Source organism: Tarenaya hassleriana, unplaced genomic scaffold (genome assembly GCF_000463585.1).
Source record: "Tarenaya hassleriana unplaced genomic scaffold, ASM46358v1 Cleome79, whole genome shotgun sequence".
NCBI lineage: Eukaryota > Viridiplantae > Streptophyta > Magnoliopsida > Brassicales > Cleomaceae > Tarenaya > Tarenaya hassleriana.
Genome location: NW_010970398.1, coordinates 436,617 through 451,833, shown reverse-complemented (window position 1 = coordinate 451,833; position 15,217 = coordinate 436,617). Strand labels below are relative to the sequence as shown.

Here is a 15,217-nt window from a genome sequence, read left to right as displayed (position 1 = left end):
GCTGAACTTGTGTGCGTAGTGTATCGAATTGGGTTTCTGTACAGCAAACGTTGCCCGTGATCGTCGGGCACAAGCTTTGTATCTTGGAAGATAGCAAATCATCAGGCTGAAAATCACCAAGACCGCAACTAAATTAAAACCCCCAAAAAAAAAACAAATCCATATTCCCCCCGTGTTTTCGGCAATCCCCACGCGAATCTCCTTTTACCTTCACGGCGGGGGTGTTGAAGGGGCAATTTAGTAATTTTCCGTCAGCGCGTGCTCCACAGATATTATACATGGCGCAATATCCAGCGGCATGCTTTACTCCTTTCGAAGGTGAGCTCTGTGCTCCGACTCCGCAGAGGGTTAACAAAATCTGCATCAACAAATCGACGAAAACCCGTCAAAATTCACGGAGATTCGGAATTATACAGATCGAACTCGGAATTGCCGGATTCTGGATCAGTCTACGGTTGGATTAGAAACTCGGAAAGGGAAACGTAGAAGCTCGTGAATCTCAGAGTTTTGCTCTTCGCTGATACAAATTCGAATCGGAAATCATTAAACAGAGAAAACATAGAAGAAAAGCAAAAGTCTCTCGTCTCGAATCGAGATCGGAGAAAACCAATTTCAAAATCACAGCAGCGATGTGCTCGACCTAAAACAAATATCAGGAATTAAAAAAAACACAAAATCAATAAGAGAAGATTGGAGAAAGAGAACCGACCGAGAACAAAAATGTGGGACAAAACAAAGGTGATGCATAAAAAACACACACAGAGAGAGAGAGAGAGAGGCCTTTCCTGGAGAGTCGAAACCAGAAGAAGCCATGGAATCCTCATTTCTCCTGTTCGTCGATATTGTCTCCTTTTCCTCGAGAAAGAACTCGAATCAAAGCAGTTGTCTACTGAGTTTTCTTCTCAGTCTCTCATGGGAACAACAAAAATGGCGACGGAAAAAAAATTCGAATTAAAAAAAAAAAAGTATTGGAGAAGAGAGGAGGAACAGCCACAATGATCCGTTTCGGGTTCGAGGGGAGAGAGTCAAACGGCGACTGTTTTTATAGTTACATAAAAATATACTACTGCGTGGAACAGCTCAGAGAGAAAACATACCAGCTGATTTTAATATTTACTGTTTTACCCTCGCTTTCGGCTTCTGTCCCCTTCGCGTCTTGGCCCACGTGGTTTCCCACAGAATTAAAAGAGGGTGTTTTTGTATTTTTACATAGATTTCCCCGGAATTAGATGGATTTTTTTTTTGTTTCTGCACGGAAAATAAACATTTTTGAAAACCCATATTTTCTAAAAAGTTTTAAGATACTTTTATTTTTATCAAAATCTAATTGTTGGATTTTGATCTGTAAAGATAGAAATTAAGGTAATTCAAAATTAAATACGAATCTACGTACATAATTAATTTTTTTAACATTTATCATTTGGGATATATAGCAAAAAAAAAAAATTGTCGTACAAGGTTATAAAATGCGGGTGCACAAAAGACCTTTTTTTTTGCATTTTGTATCTCTTTAAATATATATACTTAAATAATTAAATATGAATCCCTGATAAGGAATTAATTCTGTAAAAACATAAAAAGAAAGGAATCTTGAAAATTGATGGGTGGTGGTTTGCGGTTAAGAGTATATATATAATAATGGCATCAATTAATATCATGAAAAGTAACGCGCTTATTTTGACACATTTTACGCATCACATTCTTTTGTTTTGTTTGTGGATTTAATTTAATTAAATATTTAGTAATTTATATTCATAATTTATCTGTTAAGAATAATTAAAAAATATAATATTACCTAAATAAATTTACTAAATATTAGGCATTCTAGTAGATATGTGCGTATTTTAAGGGAACTAAGATGGTTTTTATTTAAATATAAAAATGTACCAGATAATTATCATATTATATGTTAATTTGTTCAAATTAAAATCTTGATATATATATATATATATAACAAAAACAAACTAAATGTCATTCTATTAACAATAAAAACATATAATTCTTAATTATTTATCTACCTACAAAATTGTAATTATGTATATGTAAAAGAAAATATTTACAAATATTAAATTTAAAAAAAAAAGCTATTTAAAAGTTAATTGTTCATAAATCTAAATAATTTTTTAAAAATATTTTAGAACATTTAATTTAAAAATAAGTATTTAAAATGTCAATCATTAATAAAAACATATTTCTAATTTCATAAAAACATATTTTTTATTAAGTTAAACAAGACACACAAACCTTACTTTAAAAAATCATGGAATGTTGATGATTCTTATTTTTAAAATTTTAAGCAAATAAAAAAATAATCTTTAAAAATACATGAAAAATCGTCAACTTTTAAATATATATATATATATATTATGTAAAATTTTAGTTTTCACAATCAATTCCCTAGTTTATAAAAACATTCACAAAATATACATTTTTATTAATTTATCTATTTAATTCATTTATAATATTACTTTGTTATTATAAATATTTGTAACAAAAAGTTGAAGTAGATATATTTATAAATGTAATGATTTTATATTCTTATAAAATTAAAAACTTATCTGGATTTATATCAATAGTTAAACTAATATTTTTTAAGTTAAGGAGATTTTTATGTTTGAATGTACATAGTTTGTAAATAAACATATATGTTTTTGTAAATACGTGTTTTTGTACGAGATTGACTATGGACCACCACCTTTATAGCTTATTTATTACTATTATGTTTTCTAGGCAATTATTATTTCAACAATTTTTGTAAACTAACAACGACGTTTTCCTTTCTGTTTTTGGATGGAAGCAAGACAAAGTTTTTTTTTCAATGGCAATTAAATGCGACTCTAATAAATTTCTGACGAACAACGGCACTTGTCACGTACCACAAAAAACATATATACACACACATTTTTTTTTGTAATTATATACGTATAATTATGTAATTGTATAGTTTTTAAACATGAATTTTAATAATGAGCCTTTAATATACAAATGTAATTTTTTTTTTTGTTTTTTTCACTTATGGGAATTAAATTTCATTTTACTTCTTTAAAGTTTCAATTATATAAAATCACAACTAAAAAATCAAGTTATTTGAACCAATCAAATGTTATAGAAAGTAAGATTATGGATGTCAAACTAGTCAATTCGGCTCATCTAATCACGAGTTGGCTCGTTTTGGGTTCAACCTTGTTTTTTAATGAGTCAAAAAATTATTGACTGAGTTCGATTTACGAATTTTATAAATTAAATGAGCCATTTCAAGTTAGAGATATATATAATATTTTTTATTTATATTTATTTTTAATTTGAGAGATTATAATAAGAGTTAAAATTTTGAATTTGTAAAATTATGAAAAACTAAATCTTAAGTTTTTCGCTTACAAATTCATTAATAAATTTATAAAATATATCATTATAATTCTAAAATTTTTATTAAAATGTCAAAACATTTATCAAATTATTAGTGTGATATATAATGTATGACCATGATGACTTTGTGTAATCATAATAAATTTAACGTTATAACCAATATGATTATCTTATAACCATAAAGTTAAAATACAAATGGAGAATATTTTTGATAATGTCCTTTCCAAAAATTTTTTTTTCTTTGTTGAACACAAATAATTTTAATAATATTTAATTTTAACATCAGCATGTTCATGAGATCATAACATAAATAAAAACAATCAATTAGTTTATAAAATCTAAAATGTAGATTAATTTGGATTTTTTGAAAAATATTTAAATCATTTGCATATAATTGCGTGTGTTTTTTAAACCGAAATCAAGTCAATCGGTAAAAAATGATAAATTTATTAACATGATTGAGGCCAAAGAGCATGCTCTCATAATTTTTTCTTTCTTCTATAACTTTATGAAAAAAAATTATTACATGAGTATTTTTTTCTTCATTATTTTTTTTATTGTAAAATTGTTCAACCTTTTTTCCTATTTAGCTTCCACGCTCCAAAAACCCACTTAAAACTGCAATTAAACTCCGTCGGGGCAAAAAACACCTATTTTTTCGACTTAAATACATACAAATAAATAAATAAATAAAAAGAATTTAAATTAGAATTTATTTATGTTAATAATGGCGTGCAATATATGTTACTTTCGAGGCGTAAAAACCCACATAAATCCGTAACGAAAATAATAAGGAAACTTAGAAAAATTGTGCACATGTGGGCATGCCATTCCAATTTCCACCACGTCATATGCACAAACAACGTGCCACGTGGCATGGTGAGCCGTGTTGGACCCCGTCCTTTTCAACTGCGAATACATTCACTTCAGTCGCCGTTTTATCATCACGTGGCACCGTCATTCGGGTTGATTTTTTTCCAGAATTATATAATTTTTTTTGGAGCAGTTGTCAAAATATACCCAAATAAAAACGAAATTTACAAAATATCTCATAAAAAAATAACTTTTATATATTATATTTTTTTTTTCTAAATACTCAAATTATCTTTTACAGTATTTCTCTACGATTGTGTGATAATCTATCTTTTAAAAATCAGTAAATTTTGCTATTTGATCTTTTTTTTCCTTCAATATTTTTTTCTATCTCCTCTATTTCTTATATAATTTATCTAATCTATTCAAATACTCTTCTCGTTGATTTTTTCTGTGATATTCTGATAATTTTTTTGCATGCACATAAGGTGTTTGATGAAATGTCTTTACTAAAAAACTGCGGCCGATGACATGCGATCTGTAAAAAATGACATGCACTATACGTTAAATGACCTACGGTCTGGCAGATGATCTGTGATATGCCGTAAATGACCTACGGTTTGCGGCAGGTCACTTGGTCTACGGCAGGTCACTTGTGGCACCTAGAGTTCAACTGCGGCACCTGTGGCACATGCGACCTGCGTCACCTGCGGTAGGTCATCTGCGGTACCAGCGGTACATGCGGTCTGCGGCAGATCATTTGGTATGCGGAAGGTCACTTGCGGCACCTGCCAGGTTAACTGCGGTACCTGCGGCATGTCGCACCTGCGACTTGCGACCTGCGGCCTGCGACTATGATTTCACTACGACCAGGTAACTACGACTACGACCAGATAATTGCGATCATAATTTCACTACGAACATATAACTATGACTACGACCAAATAATTACGACCGTGATTTAACTACGACCATATAACTACGACTACGACCAGATAATTGCGATCCTGATTTCACTACGACTATATAATTACGACTACGACCAGATAATTGCGACCGTGATTTCACTACGACTACGATTAGATAATTGCGACCGTGATTTCACTACGACTACGACCAGATAATTACGACCATGATTATACTACGAACATAATACAAATACGACTAGATAATTAATGATAACTACGACCGTTGGACATAATGCAAATGCGACCGAATAATTAACGATAACAAGGACCATGTCCATTTACCTATTCTCTCGATCCTTTTGCTGGTTGGACAAAATCTTCTCGTCTATATCTCTCTGGGATTATGTGATAATCTGTCTTTTAGAAATCAGTGCGTTTTGAGATTTGTCATTCTCTTTTATCTAATATTTTCTCTATTTTCTCTATTTCTTACAGTTTATCTCATCTAATCAAATATTCTTTTGGTTTTCTGTGGTATTCATATGATTATTTTATTTTCTACACACAAGGTGTTTGATAAAATTCCTGAAACAGAAAATGAGGACAGGTTCCAGTATGTGACCTGCGGCCTACGGCATCTGCGGCCCACGGCTGCGGCTTATCGCACCTGCGACCTGCGGCTTGCGACCAGATAACTACGACCGTGATTGGACTACGAACATAATGCAAATACGACTAGATAATTAACGATAACTACGATCATTCAACATAATGCAAACGCGATCAAATATTTAACGGTAACAACGACCATGTCCATTTATCTATTCTCTCGATCCTTTTGCTGGTTGGACCAAATCTTCTCATCTATATCTCTCTGCGATTATGTGATAATCTGTCTTTTAGAAATCAGTGCATTTTGAGATTTGTCCTTCTATTTTCTCTAATATTTTCTCTATTTTCTCTATTTCTTACAGTTTATCTCATCTAATCAAATATTCTTTTGTTTTTCTATGGTATTCATATGATCATTTTCTTTTTTGCACACAAGGTGTTTGATGAAATTTCTGAAACAGAAAACGATGGCAGGTCACTTGCGACATGTGGCAGGTCACCTGTGACATGTCACAGACTCACAGGTGACTTGCGATATGCGGCAGGTCACCTGCGATATGCAGTAGGTGACCTACTGACCTGCTGACTTGATGGCGTAATGACCTGCTGACCTGCAAGTGTTTTTTTACGAAACCCATGCAAATGTTTTTCTATACTTATATAAGAAAACAAAATCTATATAACTGTTTTTTCATATATGTGGAGGAAAACAAAATTCATACAAGTGTTTTTTTTATAAATGAAGGAAATCTGCAGGTTGTAATAATATAGTAGGGTATGATGGTCATTTTAACTTAAAAAAGTATAGAATACAAAGATTACAATAGTAGAAGTATAGAATGTAAAGACGTTTTTTGGTACATTTATGCAAATTTTCCCTATTTTTTTAATGATAGCATATATTGTTTATTATTTATTTTATATATACTTATAAATTATGATTTATCAAATAATAGATTAATTTGACTAATAGAAAAATTACCGAATTTTGAGATAAATAGCATATTAATACCGAATTTTTCGAACTCTCAAAATACATATAAATTTATCGATTTTGATAAAATAAAATATTGAACTTTTAATTTTAAATTAAAAAAAAAAAGATGATCGACGTCATAAAAAAATTCAAAAAATTTAATATTAATACTATAGTTATTTCAAAATTTGATACTTTTTTTTTGTTTCTCTTGAGATTATTTCTGAACCCTTTTCCATATATGACAAGTTTAATGTTTCTGAACATTTTCCCCCAAATCTTTTCGATCTTAGTGAAAGGAATTTCCATCTCACCGAATATAAAAATGGTCATTCTAATACAACAATTCCAAACTTATAAAAATGATATAAAAAGGGTCATTCTAATATGCATTTTATTTTTATATGTTATTGGAAGATATGCGAGATACTAACAAGTTGTGAAAGCCTGAAAAAAATGTGATTGCAAAATACTGGTGTCGAGTATATAAAACCTAGGAAAATCAGAGAAGAATCTAGAAGAGATAACAACTATACATGGCAAGTTAATATTAGATATATATGAAGAGTATCTCGCATATCTTCCGTAACACCCCCCTCAAGTTGGTGAGTGTAAGTTACACATGCCCAACTTGTCGAGAAACCATGCAAACTTCTTCTTGCCCAACGCCTTCGTGAAGATATCGGCCAGTTGCTCCCGTGTCGAAACATGTCTAGTGGAGATGTTGTCGTGATCAAGATGGTGACAAATGAAATGACAGTCGACTTCCATGTGCTTGGTGCGTTCGTGATACACGTCGTTAGCTCCAATGTGCAAAGCCGCTTGACTATCACACAACAGTTGCATGGGAGCCGAGTGATCAACACCAAGACAAGACAAGAGACTCTTGATCCACAGGAGCTCACACGTCGTGACTCGCATGGCACGATACTCAGACTCGGCGGATGAAAATGAAGGGATGGTATGTTTCTTGGTTTTCCACGAAATCGGCGATAATCCCAACTGAATAAACCAACCGCTTAACGACTTTCGGGTGAGAGGACAACTGACATAGTCAGCATCACACCAAGCCCATAACTGAAGATCAGAATCAGATCAAAACACGATACCTTGGCCTGGGTTCGATTTTAAGAACCGAACAACATGTATCGTTGCATTCCAATGGTCCTTTCGAGGTTGGTGCATGAATTGTGACAAAATGTGAACATTGTACGAAAGCTCCGGACGTGTGACGGTGAGATAGATAAGACGACCAACTAGCCGGTCGTAACGAGCAGGATCCGTAAGCGGAGGGCTATCCGAGAGAGCAAGACGATGATTTTGTTCCAGTGGGAAAGATGTGGGTTTACAACCCAGCAACCCAACTTCGGAAAAGATGTCAAGAGCATACTTCTGTTGGCACACATGAATTCCAGAGGAGTTAGAGCCACTTCCAGACTGAGAAAATATATCAACGGACCAGGATCCTTCATATGAAAGCAAGAACCGAGGTATTGTTTGAATGCATGAAATGCCACCGTCGAGTTTCCAGAAATAATCAAGTCGTCAACGTAAACGAGTATGCACAAGTGAATCTTTCCATTGCGAAATGTGAAAAGAGAGTGATCTGATTGAGATTCTAAAAGTCCATAATGTTCCAAAGCCGAGCGGAGCTTGTCGAACCAACAACGTGGGGCTTGACGCAATCCATAAAGATATTTCCGAGGCCTACAAACCGTGTTAAGCCCATGAGAGTCGAAGCCAGGAGGGAAACACATGTAAACTTCTTCCCGTAAATCCCCATGTAGAAACGCATTATGTACGTCCATTTGATGTATTTCCTAGTTTCGAGCAGCAACGACGGCGAGAAAAGTACGAATGGTGACCATCTTGGCAACCGACGCAAAGGTTTCATCGTAATCCAACTCGTCCACCCAAGGACCATCAACCTAGCTTTGTAACGCTCAACAAACCATCCGAGCGATACTTAATCTTGAAAATCCATTGACATCCGAGTGTCTTCTTACCCGAAAGAAGTGAGGTGACAGTCCAAGTCTGATTCTTCTCCAATGCCCCAATCTCGGACTGCATTGCTGCGTAGTGTGTACCACCAAGGATCTCGAATAGCGTCTTTATAGGACCGTGGTTCGACATCCGCAAATATGGAATCCAGGAAGGCACGATGAGAAGTTGATAAAGGAGTACAACCAACAACCCGAGCAAGAGGATAGAGACATCCGGTAGATAGACACTCGTCGGGTGCAGAGGTGAGACTCAATCCGGTAGTCGAGACAAACATAGGAGACGTTGATGAACCCCCTTGTCGTCTAACTCTGTGTCGAGACAGACACTTGGTAGAGACTCTAATTCCGGCACCGAAACAGGGGAAAGAGGAGCCGCAAAGGAGACGATAAATCTGGAGCCGGAACACAGTCGTCCTCTGCAACCGGAAATGGAGATGAATCGAGAAAAATCGGGTGATGTCGGAGGTGCAGTGGCAACCGGGACCGAGAAGGGAAACTGTGATTCACAAAAAGTGACGTCGTGAGAGACAAAAAAATGATGATTGTCAAGATCATATAAGCGCCAACCTTTCTTGCCCGAGGGATATCCCACAAATGCGCAGTGGATGCTACGAGAAGCAAACTTGTCACCTTTGTCAACTTTATTATGGGCGTAACATAGGCAACCAACTGTATGTAATATCGAATAATCCGGCGAACGACCGTAGAGGACCTCAAAGGGGGTTCAGCCCGACAACATCGAGGAAGGTGTATGGTTGATCAAGAAGCCTGTTGTTAACACACAATCGCCCCAAAATTCTATCAAAAAATGAGCTTGAAACATTAATGCACTAGCCACGTTCAGAATATGCTGATGTTTCCATTCGGTGCGACCATTTTGTTGTGGCGTATCCACACACAAAGTTTCATGGGTAATCCCGCGAGAACGAAACTCATCACGGAGACATATAAATTTGGTGCCATTGTCGGAACAAACAGCTCGAACTTGCTTCGAAAACTGACGGTCCACCATAGCTAAAAAATCAAGAAGATAACGGGAAACCTGAGTCTTGTCCGGCAATAGAAATAACTACACTCCTCGGGAAAAATCGTCAACAATCGTGAGAAAATATATTGCACCGCAAAATGAAGATTTACGATACGGGCCCCACAGATCACAATGAATAAGCTCAAAAATATCAGTCGTTTTATTTGAACTCAACAGAAAAGAATCACGAGTCTGCTTAGTTCGAAAACAAATATCACAAACCAAATAAGAATGTTCGAAAGAACCGGAAACAGCAAGACCATAAATTTGCTCTAAAACTTTTGGCAAAGGGTGACCCAAACGCAGATGCCAAACGTCATACGAACATGTGTCAGAAGACCGAGTAGCCATCGCAAACGCAGCCCCTCGAAAGAAATAGAGTCCGTCACTTAATTCACCTGTACCAATCAGCGTCTTCGTAACTCGATCCTGAATGTAGCACAACTTATTAGTAAACTGAACAATGCAGTCACGGTCGACTAGTAACTGAGAGATCGAAAGTAGGTTGACGCGCAAATAGTCAACGAAAAACACATCCAAGAGGCTAAGGGCAGACGAAAGCCGATGTCCCTGACCGAGTCGCGGTCGAATGTCGGCCATCCGGTAAAATGATATGAAAAGGCGACATCGACAACAGACTTTCCAGCAAATCCAAACAACCCGTCATACGATGGGATGCTCTCCTGAATCAAGAATCCAAGGGACAGAGGAAGACGTACCAGATGATGTCTCGGTTGCCCCAATCTTTTCGGCATTGAGGAGAGGAATCAGGGTCTTCCATTGGTCGTCGCTTAGCCCAACAGATGGTGGTTTGTCAGTATCAAGAACAAAAGTGGACGAAAAACCAGTTGCGGGTTGTGAAGCAATATGAGCAGCGTTAGCCTGTCCTGCTCCTCGACCCCGAGTGCCACCTGAAGTTCCTTGCCCTCTACTAGATTGGTTTCGTGGCCGATCTCCCCACTATTCTGGGAAACCCAACAACTAAAAGCACGAATCAACCGTGTGACCCGTGCGACCGTAGTTAGTACAACCCACGGATTTGTCTTTTACGGCGGAAGGAGGCCGAGATGGTGGTGGCCTGAACCGAAAAAGCCGAGACATCAGAAACATCAGCGGAGCGAAGCACAGAATCCTTAGATGCTTCGTCCTGACCAACTATCAGATAAGCTCCCTCGACAGTCAGAAGGGGAAGTCGAGACAACAAATTCGAACGAACGGTGGCAAACTTGACTTCATCAAGGCCGAGTAAAAACTCAAAAAGTCGGTCCTCTTGGTGTTGTTTCTTCAGGTCAGCAGCAACATTGCAAGAGCAACCACCACACTTTCACACCTTAACAGAGCGCAAAGAGGACATGTCGTCCCATAATTTGGTAAGCTTACCAAAATACGATTCAACCGACAAACCTTGATGCCGACAATTCGCGAGATCACTCCTAAGCCTAAGAAGACGTGGACTACTTGTCACCCCAAACCGCCGCTTAAGATAATCCCACAAATCTTTCGCGAATTCACGGTGAACCACATCCGAACGCAAGCTTTGTAACAACCCAGTTTTTTTTAAAAAAAAAATCTCCAGACCGTCGGATCCAGAGACCCCGGACCGGACGGACCACGAAGGTTCGGAACGGACGGACCAGATAGTCCTGGAACGGACAGACTGGACTGTCGGCAGCGACGAAAGTCGCGATTTTCGTCCAGGTCTGACCTGAAAGCCACCTGCGCGCACCAATCCCGACCAAAAAACCCGACTTTTCAACCCTATGCGTGATTTGGTCCATCCTGGGTCCGGATTTCTGCCAAAAATCCGTCTAATCCGAGTTCCATTTAACCCCTCTACCCCCTCACTTGTCCTTCACATTCAAACTCAGAATTTTCTCTTAAATCCGAAGTATTTATGCCCAATTTGGTTCCTATAGAGCAAGAGGAGCATCACCAAGCTTCCTATCCCTCACCCAAAGCACGAGGATAATCCGAGGTGAGTGAATTCGAGTTTAATTCGGAAGTCTATTGACATGGGGTTTTGGGTTTTTGATTGATTCGTGCAAAATTGATTTTTGATTCGTGCTCCACATGAGATTTTATAAGTTTTAGTGTATTACCCATAGTGAATCGTGCATTTTTTAGTGTTTTTGATGAAATCCGAGGACTAGAACGTCCGGTCTGAGGTCAGACCGTCCTTTCTAGGGCTGCTGGAGAAAACGCGAAGTACAGAGGTTGAAGACAAAGTCCACACCGTCGGGTCTGGACAAGTCCAGGCCGTCGGGTCTGGACAAGTCCAGGACGTCGGGTCTGGACAAGTCCAGGCCGTCGGGTCTGGACAAGTCCACACCGTTGGGTATGGACAACCAGACCGAGACCTAAACTTGCCTAGACCAATCGGTCTAGACACTAGACCGATCGATCTGAACGAAAATAAGTCCGGTCGGTCTGAGACCAGACCAACCCGAAAAAAAATCTCCAGACCGTCGGGTCCAAAGACCCCGGACCGGACAGACCACGAAGGTCCGGAACGGACAGACCAGACAGTCCTGGAACGGACGGACTAGACTGTCGGCAGCGAGAAAGTCACGATTTTCGTCCGGGTTCGACCTGAAAGCGACCTGTGCGCACCAATCCTGACCAGAAAACCCAATTTTCGACCCTATGCGTGATTTGGTCCATCCTGGGTCCGGATTTCTGCCAAAAATCCGCCTAATCCGAGTTCCATTCAACTCCTCTTCCCCCTCACTTGTCCTTCACCTTCAAACTCAGAATTTTCTCTCAAATCCGAAGTATTTACGCCCGATTTGGTTCTTACAGAGCAAGAGAAGCATCACCAAGCTTCCTATCCGTCACCCAGAGCACGAGGTAATCCGAGGTGAGTGAATTCGAGTTTAATTCGGAAGTCTATTGACATAGAGTTTTGGGTTTTTGAGTGATTCGTGCAAAATTGATGTTTGATTCATGCTCCACATGAGATTTTATGAGTTTTAGAGTATTAGCCATAGTGAATCATGCATGTTTGAGTGTTTTTGATGAAATCCGAGGACTAGATCAGACCGTCCGTTTTAGGGCTGCTGGAGAAAACGCGAAGTCCAGAGGTTGAAGACGAAGTCCAGGCCGTCGGGTCTGGACCAAAAATCAGAACGAGACCTAAAATTTCCTAGATCGATCGTCTAGACACTAGACCGATCGGTCTGAACGAAAATCAGTCCGGTCGGTCTAAGACCAGACCGACTCGAAAAAAAACTCTCTAGACTGTCGGGTCTAGAGACCCTGGACCGGACGGATCACGAAGTCCGGAATGGACGGAGCAGATAGATCTGAAACGGACGGACTGGACTGTCGGCAGCAACGAAAGTCGCGATTTTCGTCCGGATCCGACCTGAAAGCGATATGTGCGCACCAATCCCGACCAGAAAACCCGACTTTTCGACCCTATGCATGATTTGTCCGTCCTGGGTCCGGATTTATGCCAAAAATCCGCCTAATCCGAGTTCCATTTAACTCCTCTTCCCCCTCACTTGTCCTTCACCTTCAAACTCATAATTTTCTCTCAAATCCGAAGTATTTACGCCCAATTTGGTTCCTACAGAGCAAGAGGAGCATCACCAAGCTTCCTATCCGTCACCCATAGCACGAGGATAATCCGAGGTGAGTGAACTCGAGTTTAATTCGGAAGTCTATTGACATGGGGTTTTGGGTTTTTGAGTGATTCGTGCAAAATTGATGTTTGATTTGTGCTCCACATGAGATTTTATGAGTTTTAGAGTACCCATAGTGAATCGTGCATGATTAAGTGTTTTTGATGAAATCTGAGGACTAGAACGTCCGGTCTGAGGTCAGACCGTCCGTTCTACGGTTGCTGGAGAAAACACGAAGTCCAGAGATTGAAGACGAAGTCCAGACCGTCGGGTCTGGACCAAAAATCAGACCAAATCTAAACTTGTCTAGACCGATCGGTCTAGACATTAGACCGATCGGTCTGAACGAAAATCAGTCCGGTCGATCTGAGACCAGACCGACACGAAAAAAAAAGAGTAATGGAACACTAAAATTTCACCAGGTAAGGAAGTGAAAAACTAAACTAGGCGGACCTAATATTACCCCGACTCAATATAGTGAAAAAATAAAAAATGCAAATAAATCGAAAAAACCGATCAGACCGGACCTCACGTAGTTTGGACCCAAAATGAATAACAGGTAAGCCTAAAAATCACAAAATGAGCCGAATTGGTTATCCGGACGGACCAGGACCAGATAGGTCAAACCGGAGGTATAATTCGGTAATTTAACTGGAAAGACTCAAAGAAAATATATAAATGAATTTAAAAGACTACACAAGCGGAAATGCATGTATAGTAAATAAACTATATAAATGCATGTGACTGGGGTAGCTGGCATGGGGTTAACATTAATTCGAAATGGTTCGAATTAATGTTTAGCGCGTGATTGTAGTACCGGGCGTTTGCGATTGAATACACAATGTTTGTGAGATTGCGTCCCATCTATGGGCCATCCGATCAGGGTCGGATGTCACCCATATGAGATATGATTGTGAATGTAGCGATGGCATAATCGCGCCAACGTCTAAATGATAGGACGGTTATGGGCACCCCCGATGACTTGCGTGGATAGCCGATTGTAGTCGGTACTATTGCGTACGAGGAAAATACGGTTCTTGGTAACTGCGCCAACGTTTCCGCTAGGGACGGAGTGTTGGGTTATCTACGGGTTCCTAGCATGTGATCATATCGATCTAGGGTTTGGTTTACTAGGTTTCATGCAGCGGAAGAAAGATCTAAACCTAGTCAAACGTCACACGCAACCAAACTCGCAAAACCCGAAAGATCGTGTATATCACCGAGGGAATCGTTACTTACCTCGTTCTCGATGAGACTTGAAGTTTATTTCGATCCGGGGCCTGTTCTAAATCACCAAGAGCTGAAAGTACAGCTCCTCTACACGTATCCACACCGACGGAAAGGATTCCAAACGATTTGGAACGAATCTGCTAGGAGTAGTGAAGAAAAGGGTAACTCAAGAGACAAGATCCAATCCCGGGACAATAGAAATCCAAGAGAACAACTTCTCTAGGGTTCTAGGATGTTTCCCTGAGTTTTTAGGTCGGCTCTATTTTAGTTTGGACGAAATCCCAAACTTAAATAAGATTAGAAAACCCTAAAAACGAATATTTGGAAACATTCCGGATCCCGGTCCGCCGGACCAGGAGCTTGGTCCGAGCTTAGTCCGAGGCTCACGGACCGGCTGACCTGAAGGCTTGGTCCGGCGGACCACGTGTGGTTAGCTCCGGACCAAGACCCTTCTTGGTCAGCTCAGTCCGACTCGTCTTTTCTCGGTCCGCCTGTCCCAGAGTCTGGTCCGGGGCTGACCAACTCTTGGTCAGCCGGACCAGGCCTGGACAGATGACCGCGGACCGAGCCTCCGGACCTCCCGGACTGACCAAACTTGGTCCGGGACTGACCAAACTTGGTCAGCCCCGGACCAACGCACTGAAAACTCCTTTTCATGC

General features: G+C 39.1%; 1 protein-coding gene across 1 annotated transcript in view; it reads right to left on the bottom strand.

The window, feature by feature from the left end:
• LOC104801956 (Niemann-Pick C1 protein-like) overlaps positions 1-1,018 on the bottom strand; it is a 9,933-nt gene extending 8,915 nt beyond the window's left edge. Inside the window, exons 1-3 of the mRNA XM_019201130.1 lie at positions 786-1,018; positions 209-358; positions 1-106 (exon numbers count right to left, since the gene is read on the bottom strand). Of these exons, the coding sequence (XP_019056675.1) occupies positions 1-106; positions 209-358; positions 786-824 (295 nt within the window). The 5' untranslated portion in view covers positions 825-1,018. The remainder of the gene's footprint in view (positions 107-208; positions 359-785) is intronic.
• Between the last annotated feature and the right edge of the window lie 14,199 nt (positions 1,019-15,217).